Here is a 16576-nt window from a genome sequence, read left to right on the forward strand (position 1 = left end):
TTGAAGCCAAGTGTAACAGGCACCTTTAAACCCCTCCTAAAGGCTAGAATGCTTTCTGATACATAGGAAAAGCTGTTGCCAAGCTATTGTGAAATGAAGGTCAGTTGCAGTCCTTCGGTTCAAAGGAAGAAGGAAGAACTACTAGCAAAATATCATGGCTTTCCTGGACTGTCTGTGAGGTTTGCATTGCACTGCAGCAAAACTAGCAACTGAGCACTGTGCCAGATGTAGGGCAAATTACACCATATTCAAGGGCTGTGTATAGTTTGTATACACACAGCCTCAATGCCATGGACAGTAAAGCTGAGCTATTTGTCCTGCCTTACTTACTTATTGCCTTACTATTACTAGCTTTGTCCCCGTCTAGGAAGATAAAAGCAAGTAATTGTTCCTTGCTTGAGAAATGTGTGTAAAATTTCCTTCTGAGTTATGTGTTGTGAGTACATTGCATTTTTAAGAGCTGGGGATTTTSGCACATTATTCTGTGGCTGCCAAAACCAGAGCAACAGAAGGTGCAGGCAGTTCTCCTCTGAATGGCCTGTATGTGCATACTGAAAAGGAAGGTGGGGAGATCTTACAGTGTTTAAAAAAAGCTGTTGACTTCCAGGACATGATTCAACCCTCCATGGTTAAAACTTTCCATTTTACATTGTATATAAACCAAACCATTCTTTGAATGTGCAATATACCAGCTGTCRAACGCATTTAAACATTGCTCAGTTCCCTCTTCAATGCAAGACTGAATTGTGCATTAGTTATATTCAGTGCTGTTGGCTGAAACCAGATACTTGTCACAGGTTGGATGCTTTTTTAGTGTAGATCTAGTTGAGGAGGAACGCAAGAGCTGCTCAGGCAAGAAACCATGTGTATCAAATTTACTGCATGGGTGATTTGAAGGGCTGCTCTTTAACCGGGGAAGAGAAATAACCAACAATACCCAGCAGTCTGAAAGTCCAGTCAAAGCCTTGATAATATGCATCCAGAAGTGGTGGTAACTGATTTTTGTCCCAGAGTCTRTGTCTCTCCCTAGCCCTCTATATTCAACTGAAGAATTTCAGAGTGAAACAGTTATTTCGGCCTTTCTCAATCAGTCATAATTTTATGTTGTAGTTGATAGGTGAACAGATATAACCTTATTAAACCTGGTATCATTGGGAACTTGAAAGTCAGTGTGGATTTATGCAAAGCAATATGCCAAGCTTCACCAGGCTCTGTGCAGAAGCCACAAAAAAATCACAAATTTTGTTGATATTGTTTGCCTAAATAAATATTGGTTTGCTTAAAAGTTAGTCTAGTTTTGAAATAAAAATGTACTTTATGTTAGCAATTTGGACTAGTCAYAATTCTGTTATACAAACTCCTACACTTCCTGCTCATTTCTTAGAACAGCTCCCTAGATAAAGAACTTTATGTACATCAAATTGGCATGTATTAAAAATTCCTTGCACTTCAAGCTAATAGAAGCTATGTTTTGCCTCTATTTTTTAGCTAACRATCAACACAAGACTCAAGTTCTTGTAATGCAACAATTCACACTTCACAGTGCAAAAATATCTGTTGTATTTTCACCACCCCAGTTACGTGATTCCTTTATTTCTGTCAGTGATACCTATTGGTTTTTGCATACTAAAATTTCCTAGGTAGTTTAGGAATAAAATACAAGATTAAGTGTAAAAATATAATCTTAAAGAACTACATGAAAATAGCATCAATGCTTAAAAACATCTAAGAATTATATGTAGCTCATGTTTGCCAGAGCACAAAMATTAATTATTAAGTGCAGTTATTAATGAGCACACACACTCAGAGCATTCAGATTCCTCCATCAAAAACAAGAATTTCAGTACTGACCTCTCTTGAAACTTTGTCCTACTTAYCCTACAGTCTAACTTGCATAACCAGTCAGCAATCTTTCCAGTTGATTTGAACTCTCAAAGAAGAGTGAAGCTATATAAAGTTTAATGAGTTTTCAGTGCTGTTCCATTTTCAGACTCTATTGACAAACAGGACTTAAATGACCAGGAAAGTGCAGCATCACATACTTTGATATAAAGTACAAAATGTGCTCAAGGCTAGTGAAGACAAACTGATGTGTTACGTAGGTTTTCAACAAGTACATGGTTCAGAGCAGAAATCAAATGATGACAAAAATCTGATCCTGGAAAATACAGGATCAAGTTGTGGGAAACACTCTTTGGTATTGGGTATCTCAAAAGCATTCAGAGAGATCCCATTTGTCATATYTATCATAAAGCCAGCATCACAGTGAAAACTAATGTAAATATATAATTATTATTGTCAGACTACTCCTCCTGTAGGTCTGCAACCTTGACTACCAGGAAAGACAAGCAAAAGCAGATCAACATAAGAAATAGAATAAATGCATATATTTTTATTTGTTTTCTCATGGCCTCCACCACCTGGAACTCTTTTTCTCRTGTTTTAAACTACTTTTTAAAATTCAAGAGCTAAGAGACCATGAAAATACTATTTCTGCCACTCCCCATCTCTACAAAGCTCAAGACAAAAAAGTAAGCTGGAGCAAGAAGTTTAAGGGATATCTCCACGGAGATCAAACTGAAAACCTGGATTCATTCTGTATCCATCTGTTATATAAAAACAAATATTATGTTTCAAACTTGAGCAACAGACAGGCATATTTTACATTGATTTTTATTTAATAAGTTCACAATGGTTAAAGGTGTGATGGCCAACTTCTAGTGCTATTAACACGACAAGATYTTTGCCCCAAGCAGCTTCCAGTGCACTCACAAAGCAAGAGACCACTGAAAAAATGCAGTACAGGAAGAAAAACAGGACAAAACATATAGTAAAAAGACCATGTGCATGTTCTGATGGCCCTGTTAAATACATACAAAACAACAGTTTGGATTTAGCAGGGACCTTTGGATATTGAGGAAAAAAATGCACTTGTAGGAGGCACAGTGGCAGAGTTTTAAGGACARCTGGAACAGAAAGTCAGTCTGTTCGTATAAACCCTTTCTAGCCCTTGCACTTCCTCTTTTCATGTTAAAAATATGCCATGCTTGAAGAGGACAGAGAAAATACTGCATGTGAAGATGAAGAGAGTGAAGAGGCAAAACAGTGCCAGGCGCACCAAAGACATAAGAACATACATTTTTCCCAGCTCAGTGGGAAAGAGCGCAACACCATGAGCACAACAGCATACAATCGTCCTCTGACATTTTTGACATGCACAAGTGTGCTGCTAAGGAGTGCACTGCTGTAAGATTTCATTATGGCACAGGAATGATGATCATCATATCCAGTAGTCAGCACAGAYGCCTGTAACCTTGCAGCCAAGGCAGTGGCTTGAGCAAAAGCCAAGGCAGAAGCAGAAGCAAGGAGTAAAAGCTAGGCAGAGCAGTCATCTTCCTCTGGTCAGGACTGAGTTTGTACACTACATAGGAGACACAAATTTCTGAGTAATTGCATAGCTCCTTCTTGGCCACAGTGAGGCTTACTGGCAGTAGGCATGTCACTGGGGTTYGATGTCCCATTACTTTCCCTTTATAAAGGAGTGTTTTCTCCTGCCTGTGGAGCAGTCTCTGCACTGGGCTGCAGAAGCAGGCCCACTGGCCTCCGCTCAGGCAGTGGGGATACCCAGAATTCAGAGGCTTTGCAAAGGTGCTTGTTTCTAAGGGATTAGAAGGAATGGCTTTCTGAAGCACAGGGAAAAGGCTTGCTTTATAAATTTAAGAGGTTAATTTCTACACATAAGAACAATTGTATCAGATCACACCAAAGGTCCTTTAAAGGCCAGTGTCCTGTCCTTGGCAGTGACTAATAGGAAAGGTCTAGGGRGAAGTATAAAACCAGGGTAGCTACAGTTTCTTCCTACAACATTATTAGTCTGCAGTAACTTGTGTTTCAGGCACTTCCTGAAACAAAACTGATGTTTTTATACTTAACAGTTTGCAATAGACTTTTCAGACATGAGTTGGAACAACTGTCTTTTAACCCCACATAAATTTTTAGCACCAGCAACATCCTGCAGTGGGGAAGTTCCCAGTTTGAACACATAGTAGGTGAAGAGTCTCATCATCCTATTTGCTCTAAACCTGCCTCCAGGTGATGCACACCAGTTCTTGTTTGGGAGAGGACAGCAAACAATCATTCTCTGGTCACTCATGATTTTAAAAACCTCCATCATCTCCTTGTTCAGTCATCTCTTTTTCAAACTGAAGACTCATAGTCTGTTCTTTGCACATTACTTTGGATTATTCTAGTTGCTTTTGTCTGCAYGTTGTCTAGTTCTACTGTATTCTTTTGCTCTATAAAAATGGTCATTACTGTTGTTACTATGTCACATTAGATCTGGGCATACAAATTAAGATCTTCAAAAGTTTCTCTTCATTTGCCCAGAACTGATATTCTGGCTGCTGGTCTATATTTCCCAGATCTTCTCAGCAATTCTTTTTAGAGTTYGTGCTATATTAGCCATCTTCCACTCTCCTGCTATTATGGTGGTTTTAAACAAAAAAAAGTGACAGTGAGAAGTCATTCAACTAAAGAAAAATAGGCAAGGTGGACTCTAAAGGAGCACAAAGCAAGTCCTAATGGAAATTCTTGGTTCTGATGGATCTTCTGCAGGCAGGAAAGAATCTCTGATTTTTTAGGTCCTAAAAAAGAGAATGAGAGAAGCTATTCCCAATTTACTCCCCTCCTTGATTTCCCTGCTGCTTTCTCTTGGGCTGACATCTATCATGTCCTGTGGCTCACYACCCCAGTTCTGGCAGTGAGAATCAGAATGCAAAATGACTGAAGATTAATGTTTCCACATGGTCAGATTTTCTTTTGTCATGCAGATGTCTGTGCAGACAYAGAAAGCAGGAGTTGCCTGTGGTTGGGTTCCTATCCCCACCCATAACAAGCTGGTAAGTTTTCAGCAGGCTAGTGGACAGTCCACTGATGGACTCAGCTTTTGGAGCAGAGTTTTCACCACCTGCAATCTTCTGGAACACCTTCTGAGTTCTGCAGTGTGAACCTTGATTTCTCAAGTAAAAAAGGTCCTCACGTAAGGTCATTGGCAGGAACTGAACCAGTGTTGCTCAGCACCATGTTTGCTAACTCCACTGTTAAGTGGGAGAGCCACACGCTGATCATAGAATCTTAGAATCAGTAAKGTTGGAAGGGACCTCTGGAGWTCATCTGATCCTGCAGTACAGCTGCTGACCTGAGCAGTATCAGCCCCAACATTCAGGCTTGCAGAGTCAGAATGGAGGGAAGGAGTTTACTAAGAAATCCCTGGACCTRGAGAGAAGGCAATGCCAGATCAGAAGAGGGAATTAAAGTAGCAGTGGAAAGGACAGCCAATCTAGAACAAGAAGGGAAGACCCAACTGCAGCAATAGTCAAGAAGCTCTGAAGAGCCATTCCACTACAATCAAGATTGRGATAAAGCCATCTAAAGGAGGCCTTGCTCCAAGAAGTTTATCAAATCCCCAAAGGTTTGATGAAGGGCTGTCTCCCACTGGGAGTGGAGCTTCAGCTGGGGCTTGCAGTTACTCTTGTTTTGCACAGCAGTCAGATATGACTGGTGCCAATGCTTCTGTGRGGTATGAAAGGACTTAGTGAAAAATATACATAGCACAGGTGCTCCAGGAAGAGATTAAAAAAAAACCCAAACCAACAGAATTCCTTCCTCTTCCATTCGCAATAAACTTCTCTGCTGGCTTATTATCTTGATCCTATCCAGAAGGGTATCCTGGACTTTTCAGTGTGCAGAAATCGTTTTTCCAAACCTGGYTTAACTGTGGACAGATGTTCATTTTGCAAATCATTCAGGCAGTCTACTGTGTTCCCCTACTCTGCCAATTGTTTGTACCACGCCTACAGCTGCACTGCCAGAGCAGTTCCTGTGACTCCTAATTCTCTTCCAGCAAAGTCCTGCCATTTTAGTTAGGGARGTGAGGCTGCAGACAGGCACCTAAATTCTCCTAAATTCAGCTGAATAGATTTTGACCTTCAGATGCCCAGCTGTCTTCCACTCCCCATGGCATTTAGCTAGCACCCTGCAGCCTCACTGYTGGAGTGGTTTGAGAAGGCTCTAAATCACATCAAACAAACTCAAGAGCATCTACTCAAACTGTTCAACCTCTTTCAGACTTGTAGGTGGGCAGAGTACCTTAGAACAAAATGATAGTGTTGAGGAAAAAATCACCTCAGCTTTCAGGTGCCCAAGTCTTTCTTCTTGCCTGAAATAAAAGAGCTGCTTCCAAAGAAAATTACAAGGAGAGATTCAGAAGTTCACAGTTTAGTCCTTACAATATCACAGAATGAACAAAATATGACTGACCTAACCACTGTGTTTCACCTGAAGTAAAGAACACTCACATGRAGAAGCTCCTTGGCAACACATGGAGTCTGTAACCTTCTGCATTGTGGTCCTGAGCAGCTGCTGGTGGTAACATCTTGGTAGAGCTGGAACTGGCAAGGCTGCCTAGTCATGGTCTTATTCTCCTTTTTCTGCTTTTCTATTCAACCCATTTAACTTGCTAAGGTAGAGCTATTTATAGATACGGTGGTTTTAGAGTGGACTGTCCAGGAGGACGAGAAGAAGAAATGCAAAGTTTTAATTAAAAAGACAATACTCTTACCCAGRATACCAGAAGACTCCACACTAGGATATAGGCCACTTTGGTCCAAGTACAGCACATGAACCTCCTCAGGACACATACCTCATTACAGCTGACAGAACTGCATCATGTCTGAATGTGGTCACAGTGCACATAACAAGCAAAAAGGACTTCCRTCATTTTTGACAAAGAGGCAAAACTGACAGGGACCACAAGGCCCTTTCGCTGTATAATTGGGTAAGTTGCCACAGAGAAACATTGACATTAGAGACAAAAATCAGCTGCAAGCATCTCTGTAAYAGTGCTGGCCGTATTTATCCTGTGGGTTACACTTGGCCAACTCTGACTTAAAAATCAAAGCAAGTAGATTTTTCCCTATTCTAATACCAAGTAACAGATTTACTGAACTGAGCCTTTACTGGCAACTCAGTGGATGTGAAAAGAGAAGACCATTAAAAAAAAAAGAAAGAAACAGAAGAAACAAACACGTAAGACACCCCCCCACAATTTTCTCTGTACATTGGGCATACATGCTTGCAAAATTAACTCCATAAAGCTGTATTTTATACAGCTGCTTTTTAAAGATTGCTGAACAGGTGACACTCCTTGGCTGGCCTCCAGGATTCAGTTTAGCAGATTTGCAGTTACACAGTCACACAGATTTCTTTTTTCCACCTGAAGAAGCAGTGTTTCTGTCTATAAGAGGGAGGAACAAAAGCAACATCAAAACACAAGTTTCAGTGCTATAAAACTAATTAGCTCCTAAAGAAAACCTTGTTTTACTTTTGTTGTAAGATTTGGGAATGGTTTCATGAGATGAGGCTTGAAGTAACAATCAGACTTACTGCTTACTGCGCTGTGCACTAATTTAGCTTCTATCTGATTAACTGACATACCAACATGGCAATACTTCTTCTGACACTGAGAAATTCAGTCTAGTACACATTTGTGTTTTTCACATTAGTACATTCACTGTGTCTGCATGTTGTCTTTTCTGTTTGAAGTTACTTGTCTTTCTTACAATCTTAACTTTAATTGCTCAAGCTGCTTCATGAGAACCCTTAAAAAACCCCAAACCTATTATTTTTTATTGAAAAATACATTCAAAAATTTGAAAGAATCGAGAGTATTACAGGCTGGATTAACTGTTGGAAGTTATATAGAGAAAGTAAGGAATAAACTACCTGTTTTTTCTAACTTCTCCTGCTTAACAACTGTTATTATTAATACGCTATTAGTGCTTAAAATAGACAGTAGGCACTGACTTGGGACATAGCAATCACAGTTCAAACTTGTGATGGAATTTCTAGCTTCATTACAGAAGGGGATCCCAAATCCATGAGAGCCTAAGTCCTCCAGCTGAACTGCTGTTCGTCAACAACAAGAACTCATTGCTCTCCCCAGGGGCTTCTTGGAGCAACCAGAGTGGATCAGGAACTTTCCAGAGTTGGAGCTATAGGTCTGACCAGAAAGGCCTGCATCTTCTCAGCCTACAGATGGCCAAAACCAAGAGAAGGAAAAGTAGGACTGCATAACAGAAATACAGGAATCCTTCCTCTCTAGCTACTCAGACTTTGTTTCTCCAGATGTTTGGAACACTTGTGGCTTCAGTAGATGCATGGTAGAGCACAGGGCTGCTTTGCACCAACATCAGGTCTTCATCTATCATACACAGTCATTTCAGTTTATCTRTGCTGAGTGAAGCTGTATCTGGGCATCAGCTGGACCCAAGAGATGACTTTATCCTTATTGCTGTGCAACATTAGCTGTGGGAAATTCACTCACCAAATTAATCTCCACTGGTGTAACCTGGAATAATGCCCCCTTTTACACAAAAAAGGGCTCTATTAAGACTGCCAACTCAAAGGGCATTATTAAGACTGCCAACTCAAAATGTCAGTGAAATATATCCCTAATCTGCCTGTTCTGTGTTTGCCATATGAAATGGGATAACCATGTGATAAAAGACTGTGTTTTAAAAGCTATGTTATCCACTGGAACACATCAGCTAAAGGCACTTGGGAGCAGAACTAGGCTAAAGCATCCTGCTTACCACTTTCTTAGTATAGGAAGAGCTATTGGTTAGGTGTTTTTCCAGCTGATAAATCACTAGACACAGCCATGTGACACTGCATTAAATCAGGCATCGCTTTTGATCATTTCAGCTACCCTGCAAGACTGGAAAGATCTGATCAGACTTTGCTAATCCTCTAGAAGACACTCAATCACCACCTTCTAAATATCACCTTGACGTCATTCACAACGGTTTGAATAAAGGAGGCTGACAGCGCACCAACCGCTCTGAGTTAAGCCCCAAGGCTGCCTACTATCTTATATATCTTTAATAATATTTACGAGCCTTTATTTTTACTTTCATGGGCCCATCTAACTTAATGTGTTTTGAACATTCCAAATAACCATTGACAGTTTAGAAATGAATAAAGAACAAAATGAATAGCACTAAATGGCTTTACAGACTGTTCTGTGAGCGTGATCACARAGTCATTTGCACGGAGATTTGTTATTATCCCCTAGTAGATCTAAACACAGTAAAAAAAATATCCTAGGGTCCAGATTCTTAATCTATACAAAAGTTTATGTGCTCCAGCTAAAAGTGCAGTTCCTGAGTTCTTTAAAGTTGTAATGCAATGTCCACCTGGTAACTCCCCAAAAACGGGCTGGAATTTTGAAAATAAGTGTCTTTCATGTCCATAGTGAACTCTGCAGCCCATGGACTGGATTTGTTTTACAGAATTTGGTTTATAGCCTGTTCCCTGCTGGCCTCTGCTTTTAGCAGCCTTTAGATGCAGTAGGGAACAGGATGTAGGCTCGATGAATGGGTTTGATGATAGTAGCTCCCTCCCAGCAGTACAAGGGCTTCTCCTCCAGTTCATGATCAGGGCTGCACTTGCTGAAGTACACTACTGTGTTTTGGTTAGGTGAGGCAGGACCACAGGTGTTCTCAGACAAGATTGTCCGGAGTTGGCTACTGCTGCTACAACAATTATCCAGCCTGCAGCACACTCTGAGGGCCCAGCAGGAATGAAAGGGTGGAAAACAGTGTGTAAAGGGCGCAAACAGATCTGGTACCTGCACAGATAGTAAACCTCTCAGAGATGGGCTGTGACCATTCTCTTACTGCATGACTAAAATGCAGCTATCCTGACAAGCAGTAAGTGATCATCACATCAGTGGGGGTTACAAGCATCTCTAGTCTTGTAAAAGGAAGAAGACACAGCCTGTGGCCCCCCAAAAAATTACAYAACCTACACTAGAGTCAGTTTGCTTTTCCTGACACCAGGCGGATCAACACAGGGCCAAATTAACTGTGAAAACTCTGAGTTTGTAGTAAAAGTATATGGTCTCCCTGGTGCAGAACTGCAGGGTAAGATTTCCAGAGAGAATTAAATGAGAGTTTCCTCTCTAATCTTTTGGGAATCTCTCCCCCTCYAACACTGTTAAGAGCTGCTTAGTCATCCTCTAAAAATCCTGCCTGCAAACAAAAGAGGGTTTTTCAAGGAAATAAGTGTCTCCARGGGGAATATTAACAAAGGGCATTGTATTTTTGGGGACAGAATCATTTGCCCCATTAAGCAGAAAACCAGACTAAAATAGTCAAATGTAAAATATATATGTAGCCAAAAGTAATTGTCTTAAAGCTGCCCATTCCCATCCAATTGGAMCACAGCTGAATAACAAAACTAAGAATTGAATCACTGTAGAAGGCAGTTCCACGAGCCAAGCAGTCTTCAACAATTAAATATTTCTATGACTTTTGAAGATGCAGACAGAATTCCTAGCTTAATGACTAGAATAGGCCTGTCCTAGTCCAGAGGCACTGAAGGATCTCAATATAGATGCAATTATTTAGATTTTAAAGTAATCAAAAAGTGATGCGTTCGTTGTTGCAAGAATGTATCATGAAGCCACATTTTCAGGCTTGTTGTCAAATTTACAACTGCAAAACTCAGTTCTAGGACATTGTTCTCAACTGAACCTTTTCYCTGTCCTCCTTCTTTCTATTTATTTATTTATTTATATTTTTAAAACAATAATATTCAAATACAGTTGCTACCTTTAGGGCTCAGCAATTCAGTCCTCATTGCGACCTTTCTGCTTTGGAGATCTGTATCTCATAAAGCTTCATGCTYGGTTTCCAAGCTATAGGTGTCACAAAAATCATTGCCACAACCATATAACCAGAGAAGATTTTAGTAGTTGAGACATTATTAAGTAAGATTTAGAAATTCTAGCAGAATGTTCAGAATTTTGTAATAGACGGAAAAAGTATTCTAGAACCATTTTTCAGCAGTCTTAACATCTTGTTGTGTCTGTATACCCTACTCAGCAGATGTATTCATTAGCCAGATTTCTTCATGAAGGAGCCCAGAAATTGACCTGCACTTACTGAACAGATTTTGTTTAACTATAAATCTGTTACATACCAGCTTGGTTTGGCTTGATTTTTTTTTTTTTTTTTTAATAATCCACAGTTCAAGGCATCTTCCTTCCTACAGCTGCATTTTCATTTAAGTATCATGTACCCTGCTTGGAGTGACCTCAAACCATTCTTTAAATCTTGACCATACGTTAGAACAGCAAAAATGTTTTGAGTGCGTTCTGTTGAAAAATCTGTGCAAGAGTGTAGATACAGCACCTGAGCTAAAGAGTACATGGGAGGGAGAGGAAAAACCACCTCTTGAGACACCATGATCTCACAGCAGCTGGGATACAGCTAGTCACAGACTGCAGGTTGCAGCAGCAAGAGAGAGATTCAACTTCCATCAAAGAAGGAACATACCAACTCTGGCAAATTCTCCACACTGACTAAAAGCCAACGAAGTTTCTCTCTCCATRCTATTCTACTTTGTGTTACTTTCATCACTATGGAATCAGAGCAATGTAAAAAACATCTGTGAAATGACATTTCCTCCCTTGCTCTCTCCACTGGGGTAGAAGCATGTGCAGAGGAGTATTCTACTCTCGTATGTGTTTTTTGCTTCAGCTGGCTCTGTTCTTATGGACAGTTAATATAATTGATGTTCTGAACTTTGTTCACTCTAATATAAAAAGAAAAATGTGCATTTAACATCTGGAATGAGAGTGGAAGGGCTAATGGTAGTCCTTAGATAACATACTCTGACTTGGGCAAGGGAAGTGTAGAGGGCTGAAGATTGTCAGTTTGCTCTTTCCTAAGCTTCCTAGTGACCCTGATAAACCAAGTCAGAATAATTCCAAACATTTTTGCCTTGAGTGGTGAAATGAAGTTACCCAACATCACCTTTGGGTATGGTGAAGATAGGACAGTACAGTCGATTGACAGCATATTATGCAAAATCCATTCAGTTTATCTGCTTCTATCTATAGCATTTTCTTTCCACACTAAAAAAAAAAAAAAAAAAAAAAAAGACAAATGTTTCCTTACCCGTGTGTCTAGATTATATGCTGTCCTCTTTAAATCCTGCAGAGCCCTCTGCATGAACTCAAATGCATGGCAATCGACACAGGGACGGCCTAGGAATATGTTTAGTAGAGAATTAGGAAAAACAACATGAAGTATTAAGCAGAAGGAATAAACATGGATTTTGAGCATGATGAAGAGCTACAGACAAGAGTGCATAGAGTGAGTACTGATGGATCTACTCCTCAACAATCCAGGTTTTTACAACTAGTCCATCGAGATCATCCATCTAGTGTCTCAATGACAGAAGAAATGCTTCAACAAATTTGCATTAAAATTTTGATTTTCCCTTCCCCCTTTTTCTCTGCCTTTATTGTCATTTCTCTCATCCTTTTATATCTTTTCCCTCCTCCTTCCTTCCACCATCTCACTTCTCTGTCACACAACGCTAAACCCATAACATGAGTAAACATAACATTTTGCTCCACAGCCCTGAGCACACATTCTACCTAACTTCCAGAAATGGTCTCTGAAACCACAGATCTGTTCCCAGAAAAATCTTGTCTCCTAATCTCACAAACTTGAGCTCTAAATAGAAAGCTAATGGAATGCAATTGAGATCATTATCAAAAGACAGATCGCTTGGGCTGCAGSTTTGAATTTGATACAGTTTTGTCCAAAGCCAGTGAAGCAAACAGCAGATAAACACAATGCCCTGACATTACTGAGTACAGCTGATAAGCAAAGCTACTGCATTCTGGATTAACTGCAGCATTTAAGATTGTATTCTCAAATCTAGATAATCCAGACTGAAGGTCATAAGGCTTGCTTTGTCTTGATCATCATGTAACAAGAAGCTATTCTATAACAAATAACAGTACAAAGACAGAACAAATACAGGTATGATAAAACGCCTTAGAATCATCAGGTTCTACATATGCTCTTATTTGCTTCTCAATGCCTGTGCCTCTCTGGTAGCTTCCTAGCAAATACTGTGCAAGTGAGGAATTCTGAGTCTAGGCCTAATTTTCTCTTTGAAGGCTGGTAAGGAAGAAAGAATAAAACCTAGAGAGAAGTCTGAAAATCCTGTGGTCCTTGTCAGCCTATTTTACAAACACTTGATACTTGACTGATTAAGCTTCTGGTAARCTGGAGCACATGCTTCCAGCTCACGGTCTGTGTGCTAACCAGCAAACAGCAATCCTGCCTACTGGAGGAAAGGAGTTTGCCAAATTCTTTAACTAGTTAGGAAAAGGAAAAAAAAATAGGCAAAAATTAAACACTAGGCAGCATAAAAGGCCTCCTCTCCCACTGTTGCAGCACCAACGAACTCTAGTGTTATGACATATACACCAGGCAATAGGAGAAGGTTTGCACTGCTGATCAACAGCTTGATGCAAGGACCTGTCATTAAATTATGATGTAAATTAAATTCAACACAGACCAGTGAAGAACCATTAGGTGGCTGAAGGCAGCAAGGCTGAGAGTTGAGATGCTTTCCTGGCATCTTCACTGAGTTATTTTTTAATAAAAAATAMTGAATTTAATATGGTAGACAACATCAAGAATGAAAGAGGAAATGAAAGGTCAATGTCAGTTAAAAAAGCAAGTCTCAAGAATGTCACTGAAAAGCAGGCAAGCAGGGTKATTTGTGGCATAGAAAGAATGAAATGAAAGGGATGGACAAAAGAAAAGGTGCACAACAGTGGCAGATTTCAGGTGCAAAAAGACAGAAACAGGCATAACACCATAGGAGGAGAGAGGAAAGTCTTGGATGCATGAGGAAAACTATCAGCGTACKGTCAAAATCCAGTTTTAAAATATCGAGAGCAAGAAGTTTCTAGAATAGATTGAATTATTTGGACAAGAGTCAATGGTCTGGAGTCCTGCAACAGTAAAACTGTACAAGCTGTATGACAGAATTTTATGGTAGCACATACTTTCAGCTGGTATGGCTGTTCCTGCTTCTTGATCAGCTCTAGCAGGCTCCGTGAAGAGCAGTGCAACCAGAAAAGCTAAAGGAACTGTAAGGACAACTCTTCTCAGGAGGCAGGCTGCCAGCATCTTGGGAATAGCTGCTTCTTCCTTTATCAAGAGACATAAACAAGTCACTGAGAAACAATACAGATACAAAAGATCTGTTACAAAGAACTTAATGTTTGTGACAGTTAAAGGATTGACAGTTCTTCTCTAAAAGAAAAAAAAATAGCACAACTATAACATGGACAGTAGTTCTCTGTATTTTTCCAGCAGTGCACATAAAACCTGACCTGGAGAGAATGTCCTAGACAGGAAGGGAAAGATCAGTTGTCTACCAGTTTAGGGGTTCATTTGCTGGGACTGCAAGCCAGGATGCCAGCAACTGTGACCCAACTCTGTAATTCCAATTTTTGTCTTCCTACATAACCCCAGAACAACACAGGAATCTGGAAAGCTGATTCACTGTTAGACCTGGAGATCAAACCTGTAGGCATTACAGCGCTCTGCTACCTGGGTGAAATTGCCCTGAACCTCGAAATGAGGTTTTCACCAACTGGCTCTTTTTATTGGTGTACCATCTTTTCACAAATATAACCAAAGCTAATTTTTGTCATTAATTACTTACTACATTGATCATAAAAATGTATTCCTTTATGAAAGCAGCTGAAGGAAAACACTTCTGTTAAACCTCCACAAATCCACAGGTAGAATTTCTCGTGGCAACTAAATAAAAATTCTTTGACTCTGTGTTTCCCTTCCTGCCCTGACTTCAGACAAAGATCTGAAGCCATCCATTTGTTCCTGAACTTCACAGCCAGGCCATGCCATTTCCTGAARACAGGGATAGTCTCATCCAGCAACACCTCCCCTTCACAAAGAGGTGAAGTTTTTGAGAAGTTCACTGGTTTCAAAATGAAGTATTTTCTTGAGTCAACATGTAAACTGTTCAGATTGAGAAGAAAGGGGAAACTGGGACTAGTACAAGCTGCAGCTGTGTATTACAGGTATCAGTCACAATCCTTAAGAMTCCTGGCAAACTGACAGGGTGGTCCCTAGTCCAGCCAAGTTTAACTTCCCTTCCTGTAGGGAGGGAAGGGAGGAAACAGAAAGGATAAAATAAAGTTGTAACAAAAAGACAAAATCCACATGAAGATACTCTTCAGCTAAGCCCAGGAAAGCAGGACAACAGGCATCTCTTCCTGATTTTTAAGTCAGTTCATACTGAACAGAAGATGTTGTGTAAGCATATTGATTCAGTGTGCTGAATGTAGGAGTACACCATCCCCCCAAACAACCTATATTTCATATTTGGAAGGGCAATGGAGGGAGGCAGGAAAGGAAAGGTTTTCTCCATGTCTTGCCACAAAAGCAGTACAGGTCTCTTGTTCAACTTGTGCAAAGTCACTGTTTCAGACATAGTTAATCTGCAGCTGCAAATTCTGTACAAACATTTGCTGCACGTGCAAAYCAGCAATTCACCCAGGGAAGGAACAGCATTACACATGTTCCCTTCCTGTGCACCTCTACCTAAATGTAGGTGGGTAAGGGAGGGTTCAGAGGCAAGAGAGACATGTGCATGTGTACAGTCATAAACATATCTGGGCCCACAACAAATAACAGATCTGGTAATGTAATTCCTRTAATCCCAGGACTGAGTCCTTTACCCTTTCCAATATTTAGAAGTGATGTGGTCTGATTTAATCCTTATTTCTACAATCATTAAAATAAAGGGGTTTAAAAATAACAAGTGGCTTGTTTTTTCTGTTTTAATTAATGGTGATCTGCAATCAAAACAAGTGCAATCAAAGACATCAGGTTATGCAATGGGATGCAGCATCGTTTACATGTAACAGTAAATTAGTAAACAAGATAATACAAGCTCCTTCAAGTACCTAATGCTGAAGCCTTCGTGGTCAGCAGGAGTAGAGGCTATTCCCATAGTTGACTCCGTGCTATAGGGGTTCAATAAAACAATATAGATACGCCGTTAAACTTAGTTTCTAAGGCACCTTACACATCATTTATCCCAGCCTCAGCTCAGCTTCAGATGTGAGCCCTGCTGCAAAATAATTGCTCTCCGAGTGCAGAAGTCACCTCACACCACATCTAACTACTGCCTCTTAGCTATTCCATGAGAATTAGCTGTCTGCACGGAATAATCATGACAGGCTTCAGTGGTGGTCCCTGTCTGCAGTGCAACTGGGAACAGCGACAGATCTGTGCGTGGACTTCCGTGAAAGAGAAAAGTCACCCCCTCCAACAAAGGAAAAAATATCAGTACCTGATCTCCCCCTCTCTCTCTCTTTCTCTCTCTCTTTCTCGTCTTTGTGATGGTCCCTTTGAAATGGCCGCTGCAAACTGCTAACAGAACAAGTGCAGCATTTCTGAGCATGTGCACTGTCTCTTTTTAACCTTCTCTGAAAGAGGTTATTACTATGGGGAGATTTCTGCCATGGCAACAGTGCAGAGCACTGCAGCACACAGCTAGGATTTAAAGAGGAACAGGCTGTGTCTCCCAGGTCTGAGGAAAGATGTTTCTTCTTTGACATGTGATTTCCAGCAGTGACTTTCCTGCTTCAGGTAAGGTTTGGCTTGAA

The 16576-nt window shown here is 40.4% G+C and overlaps 1 protein-coding gene across 1 annotated transcript; it reads right to left on the reverse strand.

Annotated features, from left to right (window-relative positions):
* Positions 1-2000: 2000 nt before the first annotated feature.
* Positions 2001-16371, reverse strand: LOC146593263 (NELL2-interacting cell ontogeny regulator 1-like). The gene is made up of 4 exons (XM_085309658.1): positions 16261-16371; positions 13940-14084; positions 12024-12112; positions 2001-7294 (listed from the first exon to the last, which is right to left on the reverse strand). Exons 1-4 carry the CDS (start codon positions 16369-16371, stop codon positions 7223-7225), a joined length of 417 nt encoding a protein of 138 aa, XP_085165784.1. The 3' UTR covers positions 2001-7222.
* Between the last annotated feature and the right edge of the window lie 205 nt (positions 16372-16576).

This window comes from Rhea americana, unplaced genomic scaffold (genome assembly GCF_003343005.1).
Source record: "Rhea americana isolate MKP2758 unplaced genomic scaffold, rheAme1 scaffold_30, whole genome shotgun sequence".
Classification (NCBI taxonomy): domain Eukaryota; kingdom Metazoa; phylum Chordata; class Aves; order Rheiformes; family Rheidae; genus Rhea; species Rhea americana.